The sequence below is a fragment of the Schistocerca gregaria genome, chromosome 5 (assembly GCF_023897955.1).
Source record: "Schistocerca gregaria isolate iqSchGreg1 chromosome 5, iqSchGreg1.2, whole genome shotgun sequence".
Lineage (NCBI taxonomy): Eukaryota > Metazoa > Arthropoda > Insecta > Orthoptera > Acrididae > Schistocerca > Schistocerca gregaria.
Genome location: NC_064924.1, coordinates 156,667,094 through 156,681,627, shown reverse-complemented (window position 1 = coordinate 156,681,627; position 14,534 = coordinate 156,667,094). Strand labels below are relative to the sequence as shown.

The 14,534-nt window shown below is 43.2% G+C and overlaps 1 protein-coding gene across 1 annotated transcript in view; it reads left to right on the top strand.

Moving 5' to 3' along the window:
• LOC126272799 (probable cytochrome P450 6a14) overlaps positions 1 to 5,557 on the top strand; it is a 68,917-nt gene extending 63,360 nt beyond the window's left edge. Inside the window, exon 8 of the mRNA XM_049975956.1 lies at positions 4,447 to 5,557. Coding sequence (XP_049831913.1) covers positions 4,447 to 4,631 — 185 coding nt within the window. The 3' untranslated portion in view covers positions 4,632 to 5,557. The remainder of the gene's footprint in view (positions 1 to 4,446) is intronic.
• Positions 5,558 to 14,534: the final 8,977 nt, after the last annotated feature.

Here is a 14,534-nt window from a genome sequence, read left to right as displayed (position 1 = left end):
ACCTTATGCCATCTTACTGGCAGGGTGAAGATGGGAATCGGAAAGGTGCGAGATCCGGTCTGTAGGGTCGATGCCAGCAGGCACACACATTTGACTATACCAACTGGTGGACGAGTGTATCAGCACCATCAACAGAGATGTACAGCTGTGCAGCGAGGTGTTTGATTGTGAACCGTCGGTCACCTCGACATAGTGTCTGCACGTTCCAACATTGCACGAGTTACGGCTGAGTGCAACCGGTCGGCACGCAGGAGATCGGAAGGGTTTGAACGACCTCTTAGCGATGGTGACAGACGGCTCGCCCAACAACTCGCCGTGCTTTTGTTCACTGCTATGTTTCCATGGCCATTCTGCAAGTGCCTATGTATATTTGTGATGCTCTGGTTTTTCGCCAAAAGTAACTCAATGACAGCACTCTACTTGGAACACACCTCCGTTACAGCCGCCATTTTGAAGGCTCATACAGCGTCGCCACCCATGGAACATGATGAAAGTATAGGGGCTAAACAAGAATATTCCATGATATCTCACAAAGAATCCGATTTTTTTCAACCGATATTGGCCGAGAACAAATACGTTGTTTTACTTACTGAACACCTGTCGTTAGTAGGTGTAACACTATCTTCACTCTACACATAAGTAAAGATTATGTATAGAGTTTCTCAAGCAGATATCCCATCTGAATGTTGTCTGTTTCTGGGAAGATCGTGTTATGCCTTATTTAGGAAGGAGATCTGTCATAATTCGACAGAGGCAAGATTGTGGAGTATCGAGACTGCGGTTTACCATTCTTGAATTCTTCTGTTCGCGTCGTTACGGATCTCACGACAGTCATACGAGAATGGACTCGAAGGGTGTAGGAGGGCCATACTGAACGCCATGCACTATCTCAGTGGCCCCGTGCAGCTATTTCCCAAACGACAGGTATCCACAGGGATACTGCGACGTCTGGAGCGTTAAGAACCGGCATGACGGCGATAGTTGTCGCGGTTTCGATTGGTGCAGCAGACAGTGGCGCCCCGCCCTACGACGGCATTAGCCGCAGGAATCGGATCCCGTCGTCTTTTCAGACGAGTCCCGTTACAGCATGCAGCATTACAGTGGTCATATCCATGCGTGTAGGCATCTACGTTGCCACAATGCATTCGTCATCATCTTACAGGTCCAATCCTAGCATGATGAGCCAGCCGTTGTGGCCGAGCGGTTCTAGGCACTTCAGTCATTGTCCCAGGAAGGGGAAACTTTATTGACACATTCCTGGGGTCAGATACATCACATGATCACACTGACAGAACCACAGGCACATAGACACAGGCAACAGAGCATGCACAATGTCGGCACTAGTACAGAGTATATCCACCTTTCGCAGCAATGCAGGCTGCTATTCTCCCACGGAGACGATCGTAGAGATGCTGGATGTAGTCCTGTGGAACGGCTTGTCATGCCATTTCCACCTGGCGCCTCAGTTGGACCAGCGTTCGTGCTGGACGTGCAGACCGCGTGAGACGACGCTTCATCCAGTCCCAAACATGCTCAATGGGGGACAGATCCGGAGATCTTGCTGGCCAGGGTAGTTGACTTACACCTTCTAGAGCACGTTGGGTGGCACGGGATACATGTGGACGTGCATTGTCCTGTTGGAACAGCAAGTTCCCTTGCCGGTCTAGGAATGGTAGAACGATGGGTTCGATGACGGTTTGGATGTACCGTGCACTATTCAGTGTCCTCTCGACGATCACCAGAGGTGTACGGCCAGTGTAGGAGATCGCTCCCCACACCATTATGCCGGGTGTTGGTCCTGTGTGCCTCGGTCGTATGCAGTCCTGATTGTGGCGCTCACCTGCACGGCGCCAAACACGCATACGACCATCATTGGCACCAAGGTAGAAGCGACTCTCATCGCTGAAGACGACACGTCTCCATTCGTCCCTCCATTCACGTCTGTCGCGACACCACTGGAGGCGGGCTGCACGATGTTGGGGCGTGAGCGGAAGACGGCCTAATGGTGTGCGGGACCGTAGCCCAGCTTCATGGAGACGGTTGCGAATGGTCCTCGCCGATACCCCAGGAGCAACAGTGTCCCTAATTTGCTGGGAAGTGTCGGTGCGGTCCCCTACGGCACTGCGTAGGATCCTACGGTCTTGGCGTGCATCCGTGCGTCGCTTCGGTCCGGTCCCAGGTCGACGGGCACGTGCACCTTCCGCCGACCACTGGCGACAACATCGATGTACTGTGGAGACCTCACGCCCCACGTGTTGAGAAATTCGGCGGTACGTCCACCCGGCCTCCCGCATGCCCACTATACGCCCTCTCTCAAAGTCCGTCAACTGCTCATACGGTTCACGTCCACGCTGTCGCGGCATGCTACCAGTGTTAAAGATTGCGATGGAGCTCCGTATGCCACGGCAAACTGGCTGACACTGACGGCGGCGGTGCACAAATGCTGCGCAGCTAGCGCCATTCGACGGCCAACACCGCAGTTCCTGGTGTGTCCGCTGTGCCGTGCGTGTGACCATTGCTTGTACAGCCCTCTCGCAGTGTCCGGAGCAAGGAGTGTACATCCTCAGTGAAGACCGGATTTCGGAAGTTAGTGAGCAGCCCCTTATGTTTAGCGTGCCGTCTATCTGCAAGTGTGTCCCACTTCAAACTATGAGATTTGCAACGCTCCCGCGATGGCTAAATGTACCAATCAAGAATCTTGCCGCTCTTCTTTGGACCTTCTCAATCTCTTGAATCTGACCCAACTGGTAAGGGTCCCATACAGACAAACAATACTCCAAGACTGGACGAACTAACGTATTGTAAGCTAGTTCCTTTGTTGAAGGACAGCATCGCTTCATGATTCTACCAATAAACCGCAATCTAGTGTTCGCCTTACCCGTTACTTGTGTAATCTGTTCATTCCATTTGAGATCCTTTCGAATAGTCACATCCAGATACTTCACAGATGTTACCGCTTCCAAAGACTGGGAATTTATTTTCTCCTCGTACATTAATGGGGATTTTCGCCTTGTTATACCCAGTAGGTTACACTTATTAATATTGAGAGATAACTGCCAGTCATTCACCACGCATTTATTTTCTTCAAATCCTCATTGATTTGTTCACAACTGTCGTGTGATACTACTTTCCTGTAGACTACAGCATCATCGGCAAACAGTCTAAGGCCGCTGTCAATACAATCAACCAGATCGTTTATGTAAACCGTAAAAAGCAGAGGACCTATTACGCTGCCGTGGAGCACACCTCAAGTTACGCTTGTTTCTGTTGAAGTCACCCCGTTCAGAACGACATACTGCTCCCTGTCTGTTAAAAAACTTTCTATCCAACCGCAGATGTCATCGGATAGACCGTAAGCGTGCACTTTATGTATCAAGCGACAGTGTGGAATTGTCGAACGCCTTTCGAAAGTCGAGAAGTATGGCATCAAACTGGGAGCCGGTATCTAGAGCCTGTTGTATATGATGCACAAAGAGGGCCAGCTGTGTCTCGCATGACCGCTGTTTTCTAAAACCGAGCTGGTTTCTGCAGATGAGCTTCTCAGAGTCTACAAAGGTCATTATGTCTGAACACAAAACGTGTTCCACGATTCTACAGCAAATCGATGTCAGTGAAATTGGCCGCTAATTGTGTGCATCCGATTTTTTACCCTTTTTATAGATTGCTATGACCTGGGCCTTCTTCCAGTCCCGTGGAACTTCCCGCTGTTCCAACGATCTCTGACAGATGATGGATAAGAATGGTGCTACATTCGTAGCACAGTCAACATAAAATCTGGGCCAGATGCCTTCCTGGTGTCTAAGGATATTAACTGTTTTACAATCCCAGATACACTAAACACTATTACCGACAGAATGTCGCCCCGCCACCGGCAGCCACTATCTCTGATCAACTCTTAACATAGAAGTGAAGCAGCACAGAACGTGATTTCTGTATCAGTCATTCAAGCTCAATTCCGATCGATGCTTCGTGCACCACGCATACCACCAAATCATAAATTTCATGAAGTATTTCTTCCATTATACTGTAAATGCACAATAAGTAAAAGTTCATACTTCCCATCTTTTCTGGAGTTGGAGTTGTCGTGTGACGAGGGCCTCCCGTCGGGTAGACCATTCGCCAGGTGCAAGTCTTTCGATGTGACGCCACTTCGGCGACTTGCGCGTCGATGGGGATGAAATGATGATGATTAGGACAACGCAACACCCAAACCCAGAGCAGAGAAAACCTCCGACCGAGCCGGGAATCGAACCCGGGCCCTTAGGATTGACACGCTATCGCGCTGACCACGCAGCTCCCGGTGGCGGACAGTTGTAGTTGTAATGTCTAGAGACTTCAAGTGGTGTAGATTTACCCATTTAACAGTCGCCAACGGAGAATTCTTGTCATTTGCAACCGTTTCTTTGCGTTTACCACTTGCCAACAACACGACGAAATATGTTTCAGGCATGCGACTGGGGCTGCTCCAGGCGAAGCTGGGACTTGTGCACCTGCTGTCTAACTACACGGTGGACGTGAGCAGCGAAACGGACATCCCGCTGGTCTTGGACCCGTATACACCAGTGCTGTCCGCGCAGAACGGGATCCGCCTGTGCATCTCCAAGCGCAAACCTCCACGAACAGCGCAGTGAGGCCGCGAATCCGTCAGCGGACTTACAAACTTTCGATCTACATTTCCAACTGAAACCTGTATATTTATTTATATATAACGTAATCTTTTTATGTTAATTATATTTTTATATATTAATTTTGTGTTTAATGCAGTAACGTAATATTTACACTAGCCTTACGTGGCATAACAAATAAAAATTTTCATTTCAAAATACCCTAAGTGTTTTATTTTACACGAGATCAAAACCTAAAGAAAGGCTGTACTCGGAAATCTTACTTCAAAGGCATTTTTTCAGCGTTTTTGAGAATTGCGTCGTGCTGGCGAAGGAAACTAACGTCTGACTAATCCTCAAATTTTACAAATACACTCTTTAAGGTCCCCTTCTTAATCATTTGTGTATTACAACGTACAGGGTGATTTTCCGATTCCGAAGGACTCTTGCTTGTGGACATCATGCTAAGTGGAACCACCATAAATTCTGATGCACATGTGACGACACTGAAGAAACTTCAAACTCGACTGAGTCGTGTTCGACTACATCGGCAAAAGCAGGATGTTTTGCTGTTGCACGACAATGCACGGCCACTTGTCAGTCAAAAAACCATGGAAGCGATCACAAAACTCGGATGGACAACACTGAAACACCCGCCTGACAGTCCTGAATTGGCTCCATGTGACTATCATCTCTTTGGGAAACTGAAAGACTCTCTTTGTGGAACAAGGTTTGAAGATGATGACTCCCTTGTGCACGCTGCCAAACAGTGGCTCCAACAGGTTGGTCCTGAATTTTATCACATGGGTATACTGGCGCTGGTTCCAAGATGGTGTAAGGCAGTTGAGAAGGATGGAAATTATGTTGAGAAATGAAAATATTGTTCCCAAAGAATGTATCTACATACTGTAAAACTTTGAAACATGTAAAATAAGAGATGGATTTAAAAAAAATAGTGTGCATTTCTTTTGGAGTGACCCTCGTAGAATGAAGTGCTTTCAGATATGTTCTCACTTGCGGTATCAAGTTAACTTCTCTGAAGCAGAGGTCTTATTTTTTTGGATTACGCCCAGAAATTCAGTATGATCAGTCTGAAAGAGCTACATCTACACATCTAATACTCTGAACTGTTGCTACTTCTTACTTTCATGTAAGCATAAGGCTGGGGGCTACTTGTTGCCTCTCCGGCCATCCTGATTTAGGTTTTCCATGATTTCCATAAATCGCTCCAGGCAAATGCCGGGATGGTTCCTCTGAAAGGGTACGGCCGACTTCCTTCCCCATCCTTCCCTAATCCGATAAAACCGATGACCACGCTGTCTGGTCTCCTTCCCCAAACAACCAACCAACCAACTACTTGTTGCCTCCTTCCCCTTAGTTGATGTAGACAACATGTACATAACATGTATCAGCGTTCGTGAGAGATTTCTCTGTTATGTACAATTCGAAATTGCGATTTTATTCATTTACAAATATATAAAATATGGTGCAAATTCGTGAGCCGACGAACTCTGTCCGAATTTACATACATGCTGAACAAATCACGTAGCACAGTTCGACATGATGACGTGTATTGCAAATGAAGTGTTTTTTGCAAACGACGAACTAGGTCTTGGACTACGCTACATATCAACCTATGATGGGAGCAAAGGTATCATATACATTTTCGTTCATTTCACATCGTCACCACAAAACAGCAGTAACCCAACATAGACCCCATGTTACTCTATGAAACTGTCATTGTAACTATCTCGACACGGAAGTCGTCAAAGTGGTGTCAAATAAAAAGACTTGCACCCTACGGGATCGAACAACTCCAGGTGAGGTTTTCCGACCAGTAATGCCATACGATCATTTCATTTCATATCATAACCTGCAGTTGAGGATCTGCATGCAATGACAGCGTTAATAGATTTAAGTTGCTTTTAGAAATAGGAAGTCAATTTTTTAAATCTGCATAATAAAAACACTAGTTCAGATATAAGGTAATGTGATACGTAAACATAATTTATTCAAAATCAGACAAGACATTCTAAAATTTGCGCTCTATTATCTTGACGAGATACAAGGATAAAGTTGTACGCTGTTATTCCATGGAACGCCGAAATACTATGTAAATGCAGGTTCGAAGTAATTACATCGGCTAAATACAGATCAACTGTGACTGGAAGACAATGTTGGATGATTCGAGGGCTATTTAGAAAGTAGGGAACGTATCCGTCTGACCCCCAAAAACAAGAGGAAGTGGATTACAGCAGACATTATTGAGCTTTTGGAAAACAGGAGATTATACAAAAATGCAACTGATGAACAAGGAAAAGCGGAATACAGAAGACTACGGAATTTAGTCAATAGAGAAGCTAGGAGAGCAAAACAAAATTTTCTTAAAGAAATGTGCAGAGAAGTCTAAGAAAACGGAAGAACTGATGTAGCCTACAGAACAGCAAATCAATTTTTAACAAATGTAAAACAACACTCTCAGGCACAATAGAAAATAAAGTGAGAAAATGCTGTTTGATGAAGACATGGTGAAAAGATGGAAAAAATACATAGAGGAGTTGTATGCCGGAACACCTCTTTCGAAGGAAGTAATAGGAAGAGAAGAGCAGGTAGACGAAGATGACATTCTGCAAGAAGAATTTGACAGATCTCCAAAAGAACTACGGGACAACAAAGCAACGGGTATTGATGACATCCCTGCAGAACTAATAAAGAATGCTGGTGACAGCATGAAAATGATGCTGCTTAATCTTATTAGGTCCATCTATAACACAGGAGAGATACCGACAGACTCCCAGAAATGCATCATTGTTCCTATACCAAAGAAGGCAGCAGCTACATAATCCGAACAGTACCGAACTCTAAGCCTAATATCACATGCATCAAAAATTCTCATAAAAATAGTTCTGAAAAGAATTGAAGAGAAGGTGGAGGATATGCTGAGTGAAAATCAGTTTGGTTTCAGAAGGGGATTGGGAACAAGAGATGCGATTCTGGCACTGAGGCTCGTTATTGAAAAGCAATTACAGAAAAATAAACCAACTTATGAGTATATTGCCTCTGTAGACATGGAGAAGGCATTTGATAACGTAATCTGGCAAGAGATGTTCAGAGTGCTGAGGAAAAGTGAGATAAAGTACAAAGACGTCCGTGCGATACTCAGTTTCTATAAGAAAGAGGTGGCAGCGATTAGGAACTGTCACCAGGAACAAGAAGCAAATATTAGAAAAGGGGTAAGACAAGGATGTGCTCACTCTCCTCTTATATTCAATGCCTACATCCAAGAAGCTATAGACCAAATTCGAGAAACTACTGAGGTGAGGACCAAAATTAATGGACAGAAGATAGACGTGCTACGTTATGCAGATGAAATTGCCATAGTCACGGAGATAAAAGAAGATCTTGAGGAAGTCCTCAGAACAATGAAAAAAATTCTATGCAGTCAGTATGGAATGAGAATAAACAAGAAAAAGACTAAAGTGGTGGTATGCAGTGCAGGAGCAGAATATGAACCTCTCAGAATGAAAATTGGAAGAGAGGAGCTGGAAGTGATAGAGGAATTTACTTACCTGGGATGCAAAATCACAAGAGATGGTAGAAGCCGGAAAGAAATTGCGACCAAAATACAAAAGGCCAAAATTGCATTTAATCGGAGAAGGAACTTACTCACCAGCAACAACATCAGTCTGAAAATAAGGAAACGTATCATGAAAGGTTCCGTTTGGAGTGTGGCCCTACACGGAAGTGAAACTTGGACAATTGGAAGAGAAGTGAGAAGACGGCTAGAGGCCCTGGAGATGTGGTGCTATAGAAGCATGATGAATATCAACTGGAGAGACAAAGTAACAAATGAAGAGGTGCTTAGAAGAGTACAGGGAACCAGATCTCTGTGGAGGCACACCCAAACAAGAAGAGACAAACTTGTAGGGCACATCCTGCGACACAGCAACATCATTGGAACAATAGCAGGAGGAGCTACTGAGGGAAGGAATCGGAGGGGGCGGCCAAGGATATCATACATGCAACAGATGATGAATGACGTTGGATGTAACACATACGTGGGAATGAACCGAAAGGAAGACAGAAGAGAGGAGTGGCGCTCTGTTGCAAACCAACCTCAAGGTTGAACACTAAAATAAGATATGGGCGTGCTCAGCAGCTCGGTCGGCATCCATCCATGACAGAGGGAACGTCTCTGCGCCTCTGGCTTTTTTCGATATTCGAATTTGAAATGTGCGCTACAAGCGAAAACCCCGCCCGTTGTGAGGTGCGGTCTGTGATACGGGTTTTGTTGGCAAAAAAACCTAAAACCTTTAGAAATTTATCGTGACCTGTGCGAAATGTACGTAAACAACGTAATGAGTGAATGTTCCGTCCGGAAATGGTGCATTCGGTTTAAAAATGGCCGAACCAACGTTCATGATGAAGAGTGGACACCCGAGCATTGTGACTGACGATCTTGTAGCTAAAGTTGATGAAACGGTTCGCGAAAACCGGAGCTTCCGCTTTCTTTTCCACATGTTTCGCGGACTTTGTTGTTTGAAATTGTCAATCAAAAGCAAGGCTACAACAAATTTTGTGCACGATGGGTGCCCAAAATGCTTACAGAGCAGCATAAAGAATAGAGAATGGGGGCAACATTGAAATTTCTGGAGGCCTACCACAAACATGGTGGTTCATTATTGGATCGAATCGTAACAGATGACGAGACTAGGGTAAACACGTTAATTGCGAGACAAAATTACAGTTCATGGAGCGGGGGTGCACAAGGTCCCCTCCAAAAACCATGGAAATGTTTGCAAACCTTGTCAAAAAGGTAGTTGATGGCGACAGTGTTTTGGGATAGGTAAGGTGTGTTTCTTATTGATTTTCTCGAACGTGGAGCAACCATAAATTCTGCCCAGTACTGTCAAACTTTGCACAGCCTTTGAAGAGCGGTTCAAAACAATCGCCGAGCGAAGCTGACGTCCTAAATTTTGTTTTTGCACGACCGTGCCAGACATCACTTAGCTAACTGCACTAAAGAACTTCTTAATTCATTCAAATGGGAAATTTTCCCTCATCAGCCCTACAGCCCCCATCTTGCACCAAGCGACTTTCACTTGTTTCCCCAGATGAACTGGCTAGCAACGCAGAGCTTTGATGAGGACGCGGAACTCCAGGCGGTCGTGACTCACTGGCTGAAGTCTCAGGCGGCAGAATTTTACGACGGTCTTTCAATGTGTTTGGTGATTATGTGCAAAAGTAGTATGTCAGCCGCTCTTTCAGATGTATATAATAAAATGTATTTCTCTTACTTAGTTTTTTAATGCCAAAACTTTCCCTACTTTTTGAATTAATTAACATATTTTTCATTCAGTTTAATTATTTCATTCATGCGTTGTTACAATCGGATTCACTTTCTGAACTTCCATTGAGATGAACTCTATGTTTCACTCAGCGTTGTTACAATCGGAATCACATCCTGAACTTTGTGTTCAGCCCCTTCTTGTGCTTTCACACCAAGCTTATTTACATTGCTTAATTTTAAGTCATTGAAAAATAGAAAGTCAATCTTTTCATTTAGGAACACAAATGGCTGAAAAGTGTGTCTGAGGCATAGACACAATACCTTTTTCATAATGAACATGAGTTGAGAATTTATATCCTTGTTCAGCAGGTACTCTTAGAAACAGTGGTTTAAGAGCTGAAGCCCAGTCTTTTATTAAGCTGGCTGGCATAGCTGAAAAGAAGGGATCTGTCTCTTTCTGCACATGTTCATTATGTTGATGTACTCTTCAGCAGTTTGTATACTTTCTACCTGTTTCAGAGTCATGTCATATTTGCTAAAATTTCTGTCACATTGATTCAATGATGTCCCCTTACAAAAAAAAAAAAAAGGTGTTCGATATCTACTTGTAAGAATCTGAACAGTCGTGTGCAAAACATTGTCATGACAATATTCTTGTTCTGCTCATCGCGCGAATCAGACAATATTAGCTTTTCCTTGTTGGGCATTCTTTCAAGCTTATGAACAATAAAATCATACAGAAACGAATATACAGAATTAGGATCCTCTTTCAGCTCAGATTCTAACAGGCAATAGAAAATACTAATCCCATCATTGTGACAATGCCGATTTAATGTATACAGCCACAACAGTCATTTGTAAAAAAAAAAAAAAGGCAGTTATATTTAAAGGAGGCAATGGAAGATTCTGTGCATAATCAAATTCCAGCACTAGTAAATCGGAACTGTCGTTACCTACATCGGACAAAATGTCTGATTTTATTTTATTGTACACTTCAGCTTTCTTTTGAAGGCATTTAAACTGTATTTTATATTCACTGCCTGGGTTTGCTTTTCAAAGATATTTCGCATTCCGCACATTTTCAGTGGCTTACCTGTTCTGACATAAAACTACGGCTTTGAATGCTTTATACAATTTCAGAACATTCAGTTAAACCTTTTCAAAATAGTTATAGCTGTCTTTGCTCTGCTATAACAGGTTTCTTTAGAGGAATCTGCTTGCACTGTTCTTCCGCAAGTTGCCACCCTTCTTCCTTCATTGTATTGTGGTGACTGGTATGTTTTCCCCTACGGGCTTTTAGAACACCACCTGCAGACAATAATGGAATGAAAATAATAAGATTCGTTTCCTCACGCAGTACTAGCCACAACCATCTTTATACGTATAACGCATAAATGTTTTATTTTCAGAAATACTTAATGTTTTCAAAGAACGTTGTGAGTCCTTACTCTCATTTCAGATATTTGCAATACAGAGAGTATAAACTGCCTAAAAATGGATTTTTCATCATTTCTCACTTTGATGTAGTAATACCGTAAATTATGCCTCTCTTATGTTCTTTCTTATTTCTGAAAGATCTTCTCCTTTCTTTCCAAGTAACCCAGTAACATTGTGTCTTGCATTTTTTGTCCCCAATTTCCCAAAACCATTTAAAGCTGTCTTTTTGTTCCTCCTCCCCGAGAGCCTCAAAACATCCTAAGAAAATTACGCAAAAAGTCCGATACTACAATTGTTGCAAATTATTTGTGTTCCAGCTTGAATAAAGAGTATGTAAACCAAACACTACGGGACGGTACCTTTTCCTACAGGATTTGTTTACATGCCGAAATATCTTCTTCTTCGCCTCCTTGCCGGTTGCGAGGGAAACGTAATTATTGTCTCTGCTTAACTCACGTTCTGCAACGTTTCTCTTTCAGCTATCGGAGTTTCTCTTCCTTTTCTTTCCTCTCGACATAGGTGTAAAACTTTCATCCTTAGCCACATCTCAATCATAACAATGTGGGCAACTAGACCGAATGTGTCCCGTTTCCTCGTGCATCGTCTCACTAGCAAGCGCCATTTTCCCTTACTTGCGCTGTTGTTGCAGAGCCGCTCCCGTTCCTTGAAACAACAGCTTTATGTTCACGCCGTTCACTTCTATCATCTGATCTCTAGAAGCTGTGTACGAAACTACGACACAGTTTGTTGGACAGCAGAGAGTTCTGGAATTCTGAATATGGTGTTTATGCAATAAAATCGTAAACAGATAAATGCGGTTATTGCATCAAGGTCCTAAATTAGGATGTGAGGGTAATACTAACACACCCGCATTGAGCATTTGGTGTATTTAGTTGTATTTTGGATACGGGAAAATCGACTTCAAGAAGTATCACGATCTAATTTACTCTGACACGATGAAATAGAGCATCATTTTAGGATATTCACACTGTTAATGATTGCTCACTCATCCAAACTTCATTTAAAATCTTTTGTTTTTAGTAAGTAAAGTTCTTAAGGTCGTCTGTCTCTGACTGTTTTAGGCCCGTGCGTTTATCGCAGTTGAAACTTAGTCTTGACATAAAGCAAATAATCTTATCTTTAATTGGAGTAGCATTGCTTTGGCACCCTTACCTAGTTCACAGCCGGCCGCGGTGGTCTCGCGGTTCTAGGCGCGCAGTCCGGAACCGTGCGACTGCTACGGTCGCAGGTTCGAATCCTGCCTCGGGCATGGATGTGTGTGATGTCCTTAGGTTAGTTAGGTTTAAGTAGTTCTAAGTTCTAGGGGACTAATAACCACAGCAGTTGAGTCCCATAGTGCTCAGAGCCTAGTTCACATCTACCGTTACGTTCCTAGTCAAATAATATTGTCGGAACACTCTGGAACGAATTAAAAGCCGTTGACAGTAGACTATATCCACGACGGAACGAAGTTAAGGCATAAATAACGCAAAAATCTGCATTAAAATGTTTAAATGTGTGTGAAATCTTATGGGACTTAACTGCTAAGATCATCAGTCCCTAAGGTTACACACTACTTAACCTAAATTATCCTAAGGACAAACACACACACCCATGCCCGAGGGAGGACTCGAACCTCCGCCGGGATCAGCCGCACAGTCCATAACTGCAGCGCCTGAGACCTCTCGGCTAATCCCGCGCGGCCCTGCAGTAAAATTCTGTAATTTTCACCGTTGTCAGATTTAATTGTATGTCACTGTAAATTCCTTTAATCAGTCAAATCAAAATTGATGACTAGACTACCGACTTTGCAATGCTCCTAATAAAATTTGAACTTACTGCTATTCTGTAGTCGTATATCAACGGTTCCACGCCAATGGACTTTACAGAGGTTATTCGGCCGGCCGGCCTGGCCGAGCGGTTCGAGGCGCTTCAGTCTGGACCGCTACGGTCGCAGGTTCCAATCCCGCCTCGAGCATGGATGTGTGTGATGTCCATAGGTTAGTTAGGTTTAAGTATTTCTAAGTTCTAGGGACTGATGACTTCAGATGTTAAGTCCCATAGTGCTCAGAGCCATTTAGAGGTTATTCACGGAAGTGTTATTCTTTTCACTCATTGTATCTCTGAGTCTTTCTTGCAACATCCAATTAAATTGCTGTTTAAACTGATCTTGTAGTGGCAAACAATTCAATCTTTTAATAATACGATGCACCATAATTACTTCCTTCTCTCCTTATTCAACTGTTTCACTTAATTCACTTTCCATCAAAGATTAACATAAATCACTAGTAGTGTTTCACGTGACAGTATTTTTTTACAGTTAACCTCATCTTTAACAAATTTTGTGTGCATAACTTTTTCCAACAGATTACTAGTTTTTGGGTGAAAATTCTTTATCTGCAAATGCACATAGTCATTACAACGTTCACTGCATATACATGTCCAATTTGACACATTTCTCGATCAAAATTATTGATACAACAATAAGTACTTTTCTGTCTCAAGATATTTAAGATAATAAGTTTTATAATAAAGAAAAATTCTGTTTTGTTAATTCAGTACAGTCAAACCTTTTTATCGAAATGTGTTTCGATTTAATTTAAAGAAACAGCCTCAGTGAAAAGACGCATATGCTATGTTTATTTTCTTCAATGTAAACTGTCGTTGCAAATGTTTAACAGTTCCTTTCTTGCTTCCACACAAATTGAACAGGAATCTACAGATAAATTTCCTCTTCATGGCTCACTGTTTTCACTTCACATGAGATTAGTTGCAAGTGCGCAGTTGCACTGAACTTCCCACTGCTTTGTGCAAGATTCAACTCACTGTCGCTCATTTTTAGAATCATAAGAGCTTTCTTCTTGAGAACCGTGCCAAATAACACCTGACATATTGGCCCAGCCACAGCTTTATTTGCTTTTGGCAGAATTGTCTGAATTACGTGAAAAATTCAACACTTTCTGTTGTTAGCTGTTTCACTTGTGTGGAAGTGTCGCTATCATTTTCTTCAGTTATTACATACTTCCTCTTTAAGGGAGGCCACCATAATATGAAAAGACGCCTAGTCTCAGTGTGTGGGTGTTATGTTGACGAGTTGGGCAACAGATTGATCTGACAAGTACCCTTTGGCTCCTGCAAGAAGCAATTTCCACCCCGCACTACTACATAAGTCAGACAGATGCTACTAACGTTCCAAAAAGAAA